The sequence below is a fragment of the Lactuca sativa genome, chromosome 8, assembly GCF_002870075.4.
Source record: "Lactuca sativa cultivar Salinas chromosome 8, Lsat_Salinas_v11, whole genome shotgun sequence".
In the NCBI taxonomy this organism is placed as follows: domain Eukaryota; kingdom Viridiplantae; phylum Streptophyta; class Magnoliopsida; order Asterales; family Asteraceae; genus Lactuca; species Lactuca sativa.
In genome coordinates, this window is record NC_056630.2 from 140,478,531 (window position 1) to 140,492,931 (window position 14,401).

Here is a 14,401-nt window from a genome sequence, read left to right on the forward strand (position 1 = left end):
GGAGTGTTAATATACAACCAAACAATACAAAGTGGAGAAGATCTTGACTTATTCATTTATGATTATATAATAGTAGTTAATTATTTTTATTCTTTTTTTTGTTTATGTTGCATTCATATGTGATTATAGAAAAAAAGATATTTATTACATTGTAACTTTTTGTGTTATTATTTATGGATAGATGTACAATCTAGATATATATATATATATATATATATATATATATATATATATATATATATATATATATATATATATATTCAATATGTTTTATTTATTTATGATTATAGTTGTATTGTAAATTTTCTTTATAAATTGTGTTATATTCGTTTATCATTATAACTTAATTCATCTATTCATTTACGATTACAACGGATTCATATATTATTACAAATATGTTTATTTTTGTATGATTACAAATATTCGGTTGAAATGCTTAATTCATCAATCTTTCTGAAATACTAGTAATTTAAAAAAAAAAGTTTTTTAATCATGGTAAAATCAATCTTTTTGATATACCGGTAAAAAAAATTAAAAAAAAAAAACGTTTTTTAATCATGGTAAAAAGTTTTTTTTTTTCGTAATCTATTTGATTAAAAATAGATTAAATTCATTTATGGTATTTGGGTAAAATATCAATCAGTTAGACAATATCCCATGATTGTAGGAATTAATTAATTATTCATATTTAATTATATTGTAAAATTCCTTTTGCGCCCCTATGGAATGATTGATCTACAATTGTTCTCGCGTTCTCAACCTTTTAGGTGTTCTCATTTGATCATCTCCGTATATATATATATATATATATATATATATATATATATATATATATATATATATATATATATATATATATATATATATATATATATATATATATAGGGCGAGGTTCAATAAAGAACCATAATTAACCAAGAAACCAAGGAACCAATCGTGAGCGTCAGAAATCATAACGATCAATGGCAAGGAAATATATGTATACTTTTACATTGGACCCATAAACGCGGGATTACACCAAAAAATCCACCCTTTACAAAAAAATCTACCACTTTTTTCGTTTAAAATTTTTTAGGCCATGTTTTTTATCGGAAAAAAAAACCGAATATACCGTTATTCATGATTTTTCGTCCTCTTTCCATGGAGATCAATGATGATATATAAAAAACGAACTTTTTTTTCGAAAAAATCCACTTCATTTTCTTTGATGAAAAAAGTTAAGGTCTACTTTTTATAGAAAAAAAATTAATAAATATATCAAAATTTATATTTGTTTTGTACTTTTTAAACATAGATTCATATTCATGTTAACAAAAACGATATTTCAGTTCAGGTTCACTTTGTGAACCTGTTCAGATTCATATTGTAAACCTCTTTAGATTCATAGTGTGCATAATAATAAGTCAGATTCACAGTGTGAATCTGAACTGATCGGAGCTTTTTTACATTGTGAATGTTAAAATTTGAAATATTTACAGTTTAGATTCACAGTGTGAATCTATACTAATCGAGGTTTTTTTTTAACATTCTCAGATTCACAGCGTGCATAATAGTAATTCAGATTCACAAAATGAATCTAAACTATTTGAGATTTTTCATATTGTAAATGTTAAAATTAAAATATTTACAGTTTAGATTCACAGTGTGAATCTACACTGTACAAGGTTTTTTTTAATCGGTGTTAATGTTTATTAATAGAGTACAAAAAAATAATATTTTTCGTATAATTAGTTTTTTTTTTAAAATAAACTTAAATATTGAAAAAACTAAGAAAAATTAAGTGGGTTTCTTTCGAAAAAAAAAATTTGTTTTTTTATATATCATCATGGATCTCTATGGAAATAAGACGGAAAATCGTGAACAACGATATATTCGGTTTTTTTTCGATAAAAAACATGGCCAAAAAAATTTAATGAAAAAAAGAAAGTGTGTTTTGTTATAATCCGGTACATGTGCGTCCATTATAAAAGTTTACAACCTTCCTTTTGCCGTTGATCGCTTTAAATTCCGACGCTTTGGATTTGTTCCTTAGTTCCTTGATTAATAATGGTTATCCATTGAACTTCTATATATATATATATATATATATATATATATATATATATATATATATATATATATACTTATAAAGCTACCATTTTTTCTTGAATCTCATGCATTTGCAACCCCTATAAAAATTTTCCAACACCTCATGCATTTGAAACCCCCACACCCTTTCACCTTCAAAGTAATTAATCACACATAATCTCATTCCAAGAAAATCAGACACTATAAGTTCAACACTTCATGCATTTCAAACTCACACACCCTTTCACCTTCATTATATATGTAGTTATATTAGTACATTTTTCTTACAAAATGTCGTCATTTGGTTGAAGATATTATGATTCAAAAGTTTTCACATAATTGAAGCATTCACGATCCAAATATGATGATTAGAAGAAATGAGTTATGTCGCATCGATGGTAATTGTAATATGGTTTTTTTCTTTCAACCAAAACAAATGAAGCTTTTCTATTCTCTCCTTATATTCAATTTCTCATTTGACCTTTATATGTGATTTATATGGATTACTCAATCTTGAATGTGACTCTCCAAACATCAATGTTTTGCTTGGAATATCATTCTCATTCTTCCTTTTCAAGAAAAACATTTTGAGTGCAGGTTAGTGAAGAATTGTCATCAAGTTTCTATGGTTGAATGGTGTTCAATAAAAAAACGAAGATTCAGAAAACAGATATAGGTTTTTTTTTGTTTGAGGAAAGTAGACAAATGTTAGTTTTTTCTTTTGATTTAAATGCATATTTATGTAACATTTTATTTATATATTCAACCACCAAATGTTCTTATTTATTTGAATTTGATTGTAGTTTTTCTATTTTGATTATGTTTATTTTCTATTATTTTTTTGTTGGGTTATCCTATACAACATATTTACAAGACAATATTTAAAAGATAACATAATTTTCAACATTTGATATGTAATTATGATGACTTATCATGATATGTTCTTCATATGAAATTAATTTATCCATATTACTACGACAAGAATTACATATTATATTTACGAAAATAAATATTAATTAGTATTTGTTTAACATATATATGCACCTATGTATGTTATAAATTTATAATTAAATATCTTTATGTTTAATTGAAGGGATTAAAATAATGCATCAAAACAAATTATTTAGAAGAATATAATAATAATAATAATAATAATAATAATAATAATAATAATAATAATAAATACACATTTTCAAGTACTGTATTCATTTAAAACTCACATTACAACTCAAGAGTTTTCTAATTTATATATTTATTAGTTACAATACAAGAGTTTTTAACTTATGATGATTAATTAGTAATCACTAATAACTTTTTATTTCCTTTGTTTTATAAGGTTGTCAAGTTTTGCTCATTAAAAACATTAATGTATTTGAAGAGATTTGTGATTTAAATATGAAAAATTAATATAAATGTTATAATAAATGTTTTAGTGTTTTTGTGTTATTAAAAGTTGTAGTGTTTATTTTTCATATTTTTTATTATTCATTGTATATATATTTTCTTTAATACAAATGTTATAATAGAGGTTTTGTAATTTTAATGTTACTAAAAGTTGTAGTTCATATTTTTTATTATTCATTTGAAACTCACACTACAACTCAAGAGTTTTCTATTTTATGTATATTTATTAGTTGCAACTCAGGAGTTTTTAACTTATGATTATTAATTAGTAATCCTTAATAATTTTTTATTTTCCTTTTCTTTTATAAGGTTGGAAATTTTTGCTCATAAAAAACATTAATGTATTTTAAGAGATTTGTGATTTAAATATGAAAAATTAATATAAATATTTTAGTCTTTTTATATTATTAAAAGTTATACTGTTTATTTTTCAGATTTTTTATTATTCGTTGTATATATATATATATATATATATATATATATATATATATATATATATATATATATATATATATATATATTTTAATACAAATGTTATAATAGATGGTTTTGTATTTTTATATTACTAAAAGTTGTAGTTCATATATATATATATATATATATATATATATATATATATATATATATATATATATATATATATATATATATATATATATATATATATATATATATATATATATATATATATATATATATATATATATATATATATATATATATATATATATACACACACCGTGTTTGCAAAACAGTGGGGGTGATTATAACTTTGGCACCATCATTTAGTATTCAAAATCAAAATTCGAATTAAATAGTGAATTAGTGATTACTTAAAATCAAGCAAACCACGTTTCTTATATAATGCAAAGGGGCTCAATGCAACTAATCATAACACAAGGGCATATCATACGCTATGTAATGTTCTAAGGATGAAAATGCAACATCTATAAAATACACACATGAAGGAGTGTTGACCAGTCAAAGAACATTAAAAAGGCACACTTTAAAGAAGATTAGTTTGAATGGGACGTGCATTGACCAAATTGTTTGACTAACTTATTTGACTGCTTACTTACTGCACAAGGTTAATAACATAAATCACTTTTCCATTTTAAAACATTTAAAAATGGTTATTAAAATACCACAAGATTACATTAGAATATAGAGGTGGTGTCTAAACTCCTAAATAAGTAAGAAATTATTTTACGATAACGTTTATAAAAAATATATCAAAGGAAGTATATATGTTATGAGGACGTGTATGTTGATTAAATATAGTGATCATTACAATTTTTTTTTATAATAATGGAAACTAAATCATACAAAATAATCACTAAGTTAAAAAAATAAGCATTATATTTTATTGGTATAATATAATACATAAATTAAAAGTTTTAATGTATTACAAATAAAGTCAAAAAAGATGTTCTAAACCGAGCACAAAAATTGAAATAAAATATCGATATAATACCTTTAAATATAGATTAACCATGTTTAATTTAAAAAATAAAAATAAATAAATAAATAAATAAATAAAATAAAATAAAAAAAAAACTCATGAGTTTAGAAGAAAGAGGGAGAGCCTTAATCAGGAATAATTACATCTAACGATTAAATTATTATGAACATAAGATAATTAAAAATGGAAATAATTAGAAAACATATAACTATTACTATTGTTATCATGAAGAAGAAGAAGATTCAAACTTGTAGTGTTTATCGACGGCAACGGAGACATCCCAAGTGCAACTCAGACCCTCTGGTAAGATAACTAGGTCGCCGGCACCAAACTCCGATATCATCTCCGACGAATTTTTCCGGTAGACTTTGACTTTTCCTCTTAATAAATAGCATGTCTCTTGTGCGTCGAACTTCAACTGGTACTTCCCTGGCGAACATCCCCACCTTCAAAAATAAATCGTATAAATAAATATGAAACCCTAATTATACTAGTTCTTGTTTGTATGGTAAGTGCAAATCAACATCCACAAGGTACAGCTTGCAGAAAAGAGAAGAGCGATTACTTGGGCCATGATTTGATACCCAGTTCAGAAAGATGAGATTCAGAAGGATTTTTGTGAACAATTATGCTTAGATTTGATGAAGACTCTCCTGCCATTTAACAAATTTAGGATTCTCTCTCTACAAAACATACACACTCACAAAACACAGTTTCTTGATATATATATATATATATATATATATATATATATATATATATATATATATATATATATATATAGAGAGAGAGAGAGAGAGAGAGAGAGAGAGATCGGTGTTAAGCATTAAAATTTAAACATACGGAGTTAATGTCATTTTCTAGACAGTGGTGAAGCTTTTGCCATTTATGCAATTTAGTTTTCAGATTCATTTCCTTTCTATTTATTTTCCTATTTTTTTTTACTCGATTACGTTATTGCTGAACTCTAGGACGTGTTTAACATAAAGCGTTTAAGAGCATTCGGGAGTTTTTAGTTTTTAACATTTAATAAAATGTTCCGTGTTTTAAATAAAAAAATTTATTTGATACTACAAACTTTTAACGTTTATTTTAAACAAAACAATCTAAATCCAAAAGCTAATTCATATATCGTTTAAGTTTTAACCAAACGTTAGAAGTTACAAGTAGACCTGGCAAAACATGACACAACACGAAAATCCGATACGAAATTAATGGGTTAGGGTCAGAGATTTTGACAAGTAAACGGGTTGACACGACACGACACGATAATTAAACGGGTAGGGTTAGGGTCAAGACTTTCAACTTGAAGATGACTCGAATATGACTCGTTTAATTATATATTATTTATTTTAAATTTCATATTTTTATAAATATATTATATGTTATAGACTTATAGTGAGTCAAACTCAAAAATTAGAAATAATATTCAAACTTTCAAAATTACTTAATTTTACTCATCTTCACCACTTATCCTCTTTGCTCTCCAACTTCAATTCTTTTCATTTTGCTTTCTAAACTTACTAAATTTTTTTTCATTCCATCTCCTAACTCCAACTTCAACTCTTTTTTATTTTTGCATCCATAACTCCTACTTTCCAACCTTTAGAATGTTTCAAGCAGATATGACACAACATATTTACAATGTTTAGATCTTAACCCGAAACCCAACACGAAAATTAACGGGTTGACACGACACGACACGATAATTAAATGGGTCGGGTTAGGGTCAAACTTTTTCAACCCGTTTAATGTCTTGACACGACACAAACCCGACACGACATGTTTACCAGGTCCAATTACAAGTTACTACTATCCAGCAGTTAGTTGCCGAACACGCCCTTAGAAAAAATAAACTGACCAAAAATAATTGAAGTAGAAATAAAGATTGTATTTTTGTATTGTTGGAAAGTTAGAAATAAATTTAGGAGGAAAAGTATTCATAAGAGAAGAGAAATTTACATTCAAAGCTCCTTTTGAAGATTCCATCCTTTTCTTTTTAAATCTTTCTCAGCTGTAAGGAAAGTTAGAAAGAAAATTATCCGTCTATGTTATTTTCTTTTTTTTTTCCCATAAAAAAAAATTAGAAACACAATTTTTGTTTTTGCCTTCTTTTTTTTTTGTTATCAACTTCCCTCATCTTTTTCAAAAAATATAGACTTGGTAACTAAAGGGGTGTTTGACTAACCTTATTTAAGTTCTTTTTTTAACTTATTACCAGGTTCCACACTGGTATATATAGGGTTGTAAACGAACTGAACGTTCAGGGCTGTAAACGAACTGAACGTTCAGCGAACTGTCTTTGAACCGTTTGGCGGAAAGTTCGTTTATTTAATAAATGAACGAACATGAACACAAATTTTCGTTCGTTTAGTTAAATGAATGAACATGAATAATGGTCTCGTTCGTTCAATTATGTTCATGAACGTTCATTTACGTTCGTTTATATAATCTCATTTTGATGTTCATATATGTTTAATTGTGTTTGATTACATTACTATATTATATGTTCATTTATCTTCATATAGGTCCAATTATGCTTGTTTATCTTTGTTCATTTATGTTTGTTTGTTAATGTTCATCTAGCATGTTCACGAACATAAACGAACGAACATGAACAATGTAATTTGTTAAACGAACAAACATGAACAAGAAAACTCGTTCGTTTATCTGTTTGTGTTCGTTTATTTGTTCGTCTAACTTAATCGAACGAACATGAACAAGCCACATTCGTGTTCATTTGGTCCGTTTACAACCCTACTAGTATATGTTAAAAAGAGTTTTTGGATAGAATGTAACATCCAGATTCCCAGGTATATTATTTTATTCTTTTATAATGAATTTTTAAAGAGAAACTCGGCGAGTAGGAACCCTGAATCGCCGAATAGGATCGCGATTGGAGTGGTTTGGTTAATGAGGGACTCGACGAGTCCATAAGTGGACTCGACGAGTCCACGCTGTTTAATGAAACCCTAATTTCTTGGGTTTGCGCCCTATTTAAAGGCCCTTATGGTTGTCCTTTGTGGCCACCAGTCCAGTGAGAGAAACCCTAGAGTGCTGGAGCATTTTGAGAGAGAGAAGAAGCCATTCTTGACCTTTGTGGTGTTCTTTAGCAAGAAGAAGGAGGTTCTAGCCAAGGAAAAGAAAAGGAGGTTGTTATTATGAGGATTTGAAGCTAAGACCATTTCATTTGAGGTATTACTTCGACCCTTCTTCTATTTTGGGAAAGATAGATGGTTTTAGGGTTTCTTGTGCCCTTGTTTAAATCGATTGGAGGTCCAAATAGTCCCTTCTGGTGATGAGACTTTGGATCTGGACCCATAGAGGTCCAGAGAGCCTTATTCTTCAAGCTTTATAAAGATCAATGGAGGTCATGACCTTGGGTTAAGGTATTTGGGGCTAAATCATCATATATGGTCATATGGTTGTTGCATGTGCATCAAGATTGAGACTTTACGTGATTATAGTGCTTGGAAAGGCCAGATCTATGGATTAGAGGAACAGATCTGACCTCAGCAGGTCGTTTGAGTGAGTGCATGGCATGTACTCGCCGAGTCCATGGGAGGACTCGACGAGTTGAGTCGGGTTGCCCTGCGACTCGCGATCTGTGTCGACTCGTGGAATGTAGGGCTGAATAAGTAAGTCAAGGGAGAACCAGGGGCGAAGAGGACAGGCGTGTACTCGCCGAGTCACCTTAGTCCACTCGGCGAGTAGGGTCAGCTGTGATCGTTGACTATCGTTGACCTTTAGGATTTCGGTCAACAGTTGGACTTTTGAGTCAAGGAGGGGTAAAATGGTCTTTTACCCTTCTGTGGGATTGTAGAAAGGGATGTAGCATAGCCTTGAGAGCCGTTAATGATTTGGAATGATTATTTGTTGTGATTAGGCGAGGCTAGGTCGTCGTTTCGAGATTCAGAGATATCGAGCACGTGAGATTCTAGACATCATATGAGGTGAGTCTTCTCACTATACTGTACCTGGAAGGGTACCTATGTGTGATCGGAAGGTCTGATATGCTATGAGATATATGCATTGTATGCTATGAGTTGTCTGTTTTGTATGCGCTATGTATGTGATAAGTATGTTATGCTTGATATGGGCCGGAAGGCATTATGATATGGGCCGGAAGGCATTATGATGTGGACCGGAAGGTCGGGGAGTTATGGATCGGAAGGTCGACACGGGTAGGACCGAAAGGTTTACCGGGTTGGGACGGAAGTCCCCTGAGACACATAGACCGGAAGGTCATGTGGAGTATGGCCTGGAAATATGTGTGTGTGTGTGTGTGTGTGTAAGTGGTATATTGGGGAACTCACTAAGCTTCTTGCTTACAGTGTTTATGTGTAATGTGTTTCAGGTACTAGTAAGGATCGTGGGAAGGCACCAGCATGACTCGTACACACACATAGGGGGATTTGGATATGTTTGATCTTGGGATTGATATGTTTTGTATTTGACCATGTTACATTGGATTCTATGGTTTGTCTTGAATGAAATTATGTTTTAAAGAAATGAAAAATTGTTTTGAAAATTTACGTTGTTACAAGTTGGTATCAGAGCCTTGGTTTGAGGGATTCAGATGCACCTTCGGGTGTAACTGAACTCAAACTGAGGATTTGAGAAAATTTTCAAACAATAAAAACTAATTTTTCTAAAAAGCAAGAGATTTTAAGACAACCAGAGCGGAGCAGTGTGTACGGTCAGCCAGCGCCCGAACGGTGAACCCCCAAAATGCCCTTACATTATGTGTTATGAGATATGATATGTTATATTATGCATGCTAGAGCTGGATAGGTATTCATATTAGGACTAGAGTGGCCTGATTTTGTGATGCCTTAGCCTAGGAAGGATTGTGCTGCTATGTGATGCTTGAGAGCGAGTAGGTAGCAGTGACGAGCTGACAAGAGGTCTACCGAAGGGTAGCCTATGCCAGTGAGATATAGAGTACTTGTGATCTGGGATCCAAAGAGGAGGACTTAGGGTGAATACTGATGCGGTGTAGGCGATAGTATAAGGGCCCGTATTACCGAAGACACCGGAGCAGTGTGCACTCTAAGTAAGAATCTTTTAGGTACTAAGGAACAAGTAGGGTCGAGTCATCGAGTGTGAGCATGCTCGAATGAGTCTTTGATATTATTATGTTATATTTCAGAGACATCATGGTTGGGACACGCCACAGACCTGAGGCGAGCGGTGTGAGTGACGAGGAGCTTCGTCAGATGATCCATGATGAGGTGGCTGCGGTGATCAGGGACGAGATTCTGGAGATGTTTGGGTCTATCAAGACCACACTGATTGAGAATTTCGATGAGCGATACGCCGCAGTGACTGAGGCTGCAGCTGTTGCAGCTACAACAGCTGTGGCTGTTGCCAGACCTCAGGGAGGTGACTCGTTGTTGTTTCGGGAGTTCAGCAACACAAAGCCACCCGAGTTTGATGGGACGTAGGATCTGATCGCTGCGATGAGATGGATTGCTGATATTGAGGGACGCTTCTATACGTGTTCATGTCCAGAGCATCTGAGGGTACAGTTCGCTTTGAACCAGCTTCGCTTGGGAGCAAAGGATTGTTGGAAGTTCGTGACAGCGAGCTTCACTCTTGCAGAGATTTTAGCAGTGACCTGGGAGAGGTTCACCACCATGTTCAGAAATGAGTATGTTCACCCGATGGAGAGGGAACAGTTGGTTCAGGAGTTCTTGACCCTCAAGCAGGGTAATGATTCGGTTATTGTGGTCACCCGGAAGTTTCATGAGAGGGCGATGTTTTGCCCTGAGCAGGTGTCTACTGAGCAGGCACGGATGAGCCGGTATTTGGGCATTCTGAGGAGGGACATTCGGGAGTTCGTGTTGAACTCGACATACCGGAAATTTGCTGAGCTCCAGGAAAATGCTCGGAAGTGGGAGATTGAGTTGGAGACTCAGGCTAGGGAGGAGGCCGAGTCTCAGAGGATGGATCGGCGGCCGGCTCAGTCTCAGCCGACAGCCAAGCGGACCAAGTCCGCTGATTCGAGGATTGGAGGCCAGAAGGGCCGCACTTGCGGGAAGTACGGCAAGGGTCATGAGGGGCCTGTCGATCGGGGTGCTTGCTATAAATATGGAAAGGAGGGGCATATCGCAAAGGATTTCCCTAAGGGATTTATGGTTTGCTTTCATTGCAACCAGACGGGCCATCGGAAGGCTGAGTGTCCACAGTTGCATCAGGGGTCAGCGCAGAGATCTGCACCTGCTGCTAGGGTTACCGAGGTTCGACTAGTGAAGGCCGATTCTCCGAAGGCTTGTGGGAGAGCTTTCCAGTTAACTACGGAGGAGGTCCGCGCAGTGCCCGATGTCGTGGCTGGCGTGTATTCTGTATTTACCTTTTCTTTTGAGATATTATGCTTATATGATGATATGCGTAGGTACTTTTCTTGTGAGTTCTGTACCTGCTTTGGTGTTATTTGACTCGGGTGTGAGTCGGTAATTTGTTTCCTTAGCATTTAGTCAACACATTAGTATCCGTCGAGAGGCATTGAATCGACCTATGTGAGTTTCCATAGCTGATGAGCGAGCAGTGTATGCTACGGATGTGATTCGAGGATGTATCCTTGAGATCTTTGGTGTGGAGTTCCCGATAGATCTGGTCCCGATTGCGATGGGGGACGTGTATGTTATAGTGGGCATGGATTGGTTGAGCCGATTTGGAGCTGTTATAGACTGCGAGCGTCAGTTGGTGACGATACGAGACCACAGTGGGGGAGTGCTTACGGTGTATGGCGAGGGAACCCGATGTGGGTCAGCGTTTTGCTCGGCTGCCGGGGCAAGACAGAGTTTGCAGCAGGGCTGCAGTGGATTCGTAACCTATGTATTGGACACGCGAATGGCCACTGGGAGGCCAGTCTCGATTGTTGAGGTTCTGGTAGTGTGTGAGTTCCCGGATGTTTTTCCCGAGGAATTGTCGAGTGTGCCTCCCGAGAGGCAAGTGGAGGTCTGTATCGATTTGGTTCCGGGAGCAGCACCTATCGCCAAGACGCCTTATCGCCTCGCGCCACCAGAGATGCAGGAGTTATCCTCGCAGCTTCAGGAGCTGCTAGGAAAGGGTTTATTCGACCGAGTAGCTCACCTTGGGGAGCACCGATCCTTTTGTCAAGAAAAAGGATGGTTCACACCGGATGTGCATTGATTATCGAGAGTTGAACAAGTTGACAGTCAAGAACCGTTATCCGTTGCCGAGGATTGATGATCTGTTCGATCAGTTGCAGGGGGCATCTTGGCTCTCCAAGGTAGACTTGAGGTCGGGTTATCATCAGATGAGGGTTCGGGATGAAGATATCCAGAAAACAGCGATCAAAATTCGTTATGGGCATTACGAGTTCGTGGTGATGCCTTTTGGGCTCACCAATGCACCAGCTACGTTCATGGATCTCATGAACAGGGTGTGCAGGACGATGTTGGATCGGTCGGTGATCGTATTCATTGATGATATTCTGGCGTATTCGAAATCTAGAGAGCAGCACGAGGAGCATTTGAGGGAGATCCTTGGAGTTCTGAGATCGGAGAGGCTTTATGCCAAATTCTCCAAGTGTGAGTTCTGGTTACGAGAGGTTCAGTTCTTGGGACATCTCGTCAACCAGAATGGGATATTGGTCGATCCGGCCAAGATTGAGGCAGTCATGAGGTGGGAGGTGCCAAGATCGCCCACCGAGATCAGGAGCTTTTTGGGATTGTCTGGCTATTATCGGATATTTATTAAGGATTTCTTCAAGATCCTTGTGCCACTTACCAAGATGACTCGGAAGGGTGTCGCTTTTTCCTAGGGTCTGGAGCAGCAGACCTCATTTGAGACACTTCGCCAGAAGTTGTGCGAAGCCCCGGTGCTCGCACTCCCGGAAGGGATGGAGGATTTTGTGGTGTACTGTGATGCATCGATATCCGGGTTGGGAGTAGTGCTTATGCAGAGGGGGCATGTGATAGCATATGCATCGAGGCAGCTGAAGCCTCATGAGTCGAGGTATCCCACCCACGACCTGGAGCTGGGGGCTGTAGTGTTCGCCCTCAAGATCTGGCGTCACTATATGTATGGGGTTCGGTGTACCATATACACAGACCACAAGAGTCTGAAGTACTTGATGGATCAGCCCAACCTGAATATGCGCCAGAGAAGATGGTTGGATATGGTAAAGGATTATGATTGTGAGATCCTGTACCATCCGGGCAAGGCTAATGTGGTAGCCGACGCTTTGAGCCGTAGGGCGGAGAGCTCTCCGATACGAGATGTTTGTATGAGGTTGACAGTGATGACTCCGGTGTTGGACACCATTCGAGGGGCCCAGGCTGAGGCCATTAGACCGGAGAACCGTAAGAGAGAGCAGGTTATCGGTCAGGTATCGGAGTTCGTTACCAATAGTCGGGGACTTATAACTTTTCACGGCCGGATTTGGGTACCGTTTGTAGGCGGAATGCATACCATCTTGATGGAGGAGGCCCATAAGTCGAGGTTCTCGATCCATCCCGGTGCCACTAAGATGTTTTTGATGGGTTTAATACAAACAATCCTATGTGTGCATGCAACCCTAGTATTGGATCTATGTTTTCACTATTAGTTATACAGCTTTATGAACACAAAAAGAAACCTGGCATGCTACTATAATTTTCGAAATTCATATATAAAGCTAGAATACATACCTTTTGTTGTTATATAGCAATAACAACTAGTTCCTTGAATTTCCTTAGCTCTTGAAAGCAAGTACCACAAGTGTAGTACCTCTAATGGAGTCACAAACACCATATGCAACTTGGATGAAGAGGAGAAGAAAAGGAGGCACCAAAAACGGCTGGAAACCCTAATGGAAGTGTTATCTTACGTTTTTGGGGCATAGGGGCCCTTTATATACATGTAGGCTATTAGGGTTTACAACTAGGAAACCCTAATTTGACTGCTTAGGCCCTAAGCAGCCCATGGACTCCTTAAACATATCCCTTGGACGATTTCTAATGGGCTTCCCATAGAATTCGTCCAACCTATATATTATTAGGTGATCCATAGCCCAATTATAATTATCTTATAATTACAACTTCAGTCCCCAAAGTTTAATTAATCTCTTTTAGCCACAAAATTAATTTACAATTAATTCTTGACTAATATTAATTAAACAATATGATTTCTCCTTTAATATATTATTCTCATAATATATTAATAAATCATATTTAAACCTTTCTCTCCTTAAATCATCCTACATATTGCTATGGTGAAGGCAACCCAAAAGGACCATGCTCATAATCGGGTCAAGTACATACCAAAATAGTTATGGACTTAGACACTAATCCAACAGTCTCCCACTTGGATAAGTCTAATAACTATTTTCCGTATGACTTCAGAACCTGATCAACAATCGTAGCTTTCAAAAGCCGCTGTCAACTCTGATCTTATCAGATAGCGTGTCCTCTAGATAAGGGATTATATATTCCTCCATTCTCAAGATATCGTATAGAC

General features: G+C 35.1%; 1 protein-coding gene across 1 annotated transcript; it reads right to left on the reverse strand.

The window, feature by feature from the left end:
* Window positions 1-5,036: 5,036 nt before the first annotated feature.
* LOC111897849 (uncharacterized) lies at window positions 5,037-5,655 on the reverse strand. The gene is made up of 2 exons (XM_023893788.3): window positions 5,499-5,655; window positions 5,037-5,379 (listed from the first exon to the last, which is right to left on the reverse strand). Exons 1-2 carry the CDS (start codon window positions 5,591-5,593, stop codon window positions 5,157-5,159), a joined length of 318 nt encoding a protein of 105 aa, XP_023749556.1. The 5' UTR covers window positions 5,594-5,655; the 3' UTR covers window positions 5,037-5,156.
* Between the last annotated feature and the right edge of the window lie 8,746 nt (window positions 5,656-14,401).

Excerpts from the sequence above, each read along its gene's own strand:
- LOC111897849 (XM_023893788.3), bottom strand. The coding sequence starts at position 5,593 with ATGGCAGGAGAGTCTTCATCAAATCTAAGCATAATTGTTCACAAAAAT. Across the intron at positions 5,380-5,498 it reads GGTATCAAATCATGGCCCAA|GTGGGGATGTTCGCCAGGGA; the intron begins GTAATCGCTCTT and ends TTATTTTTGAAG.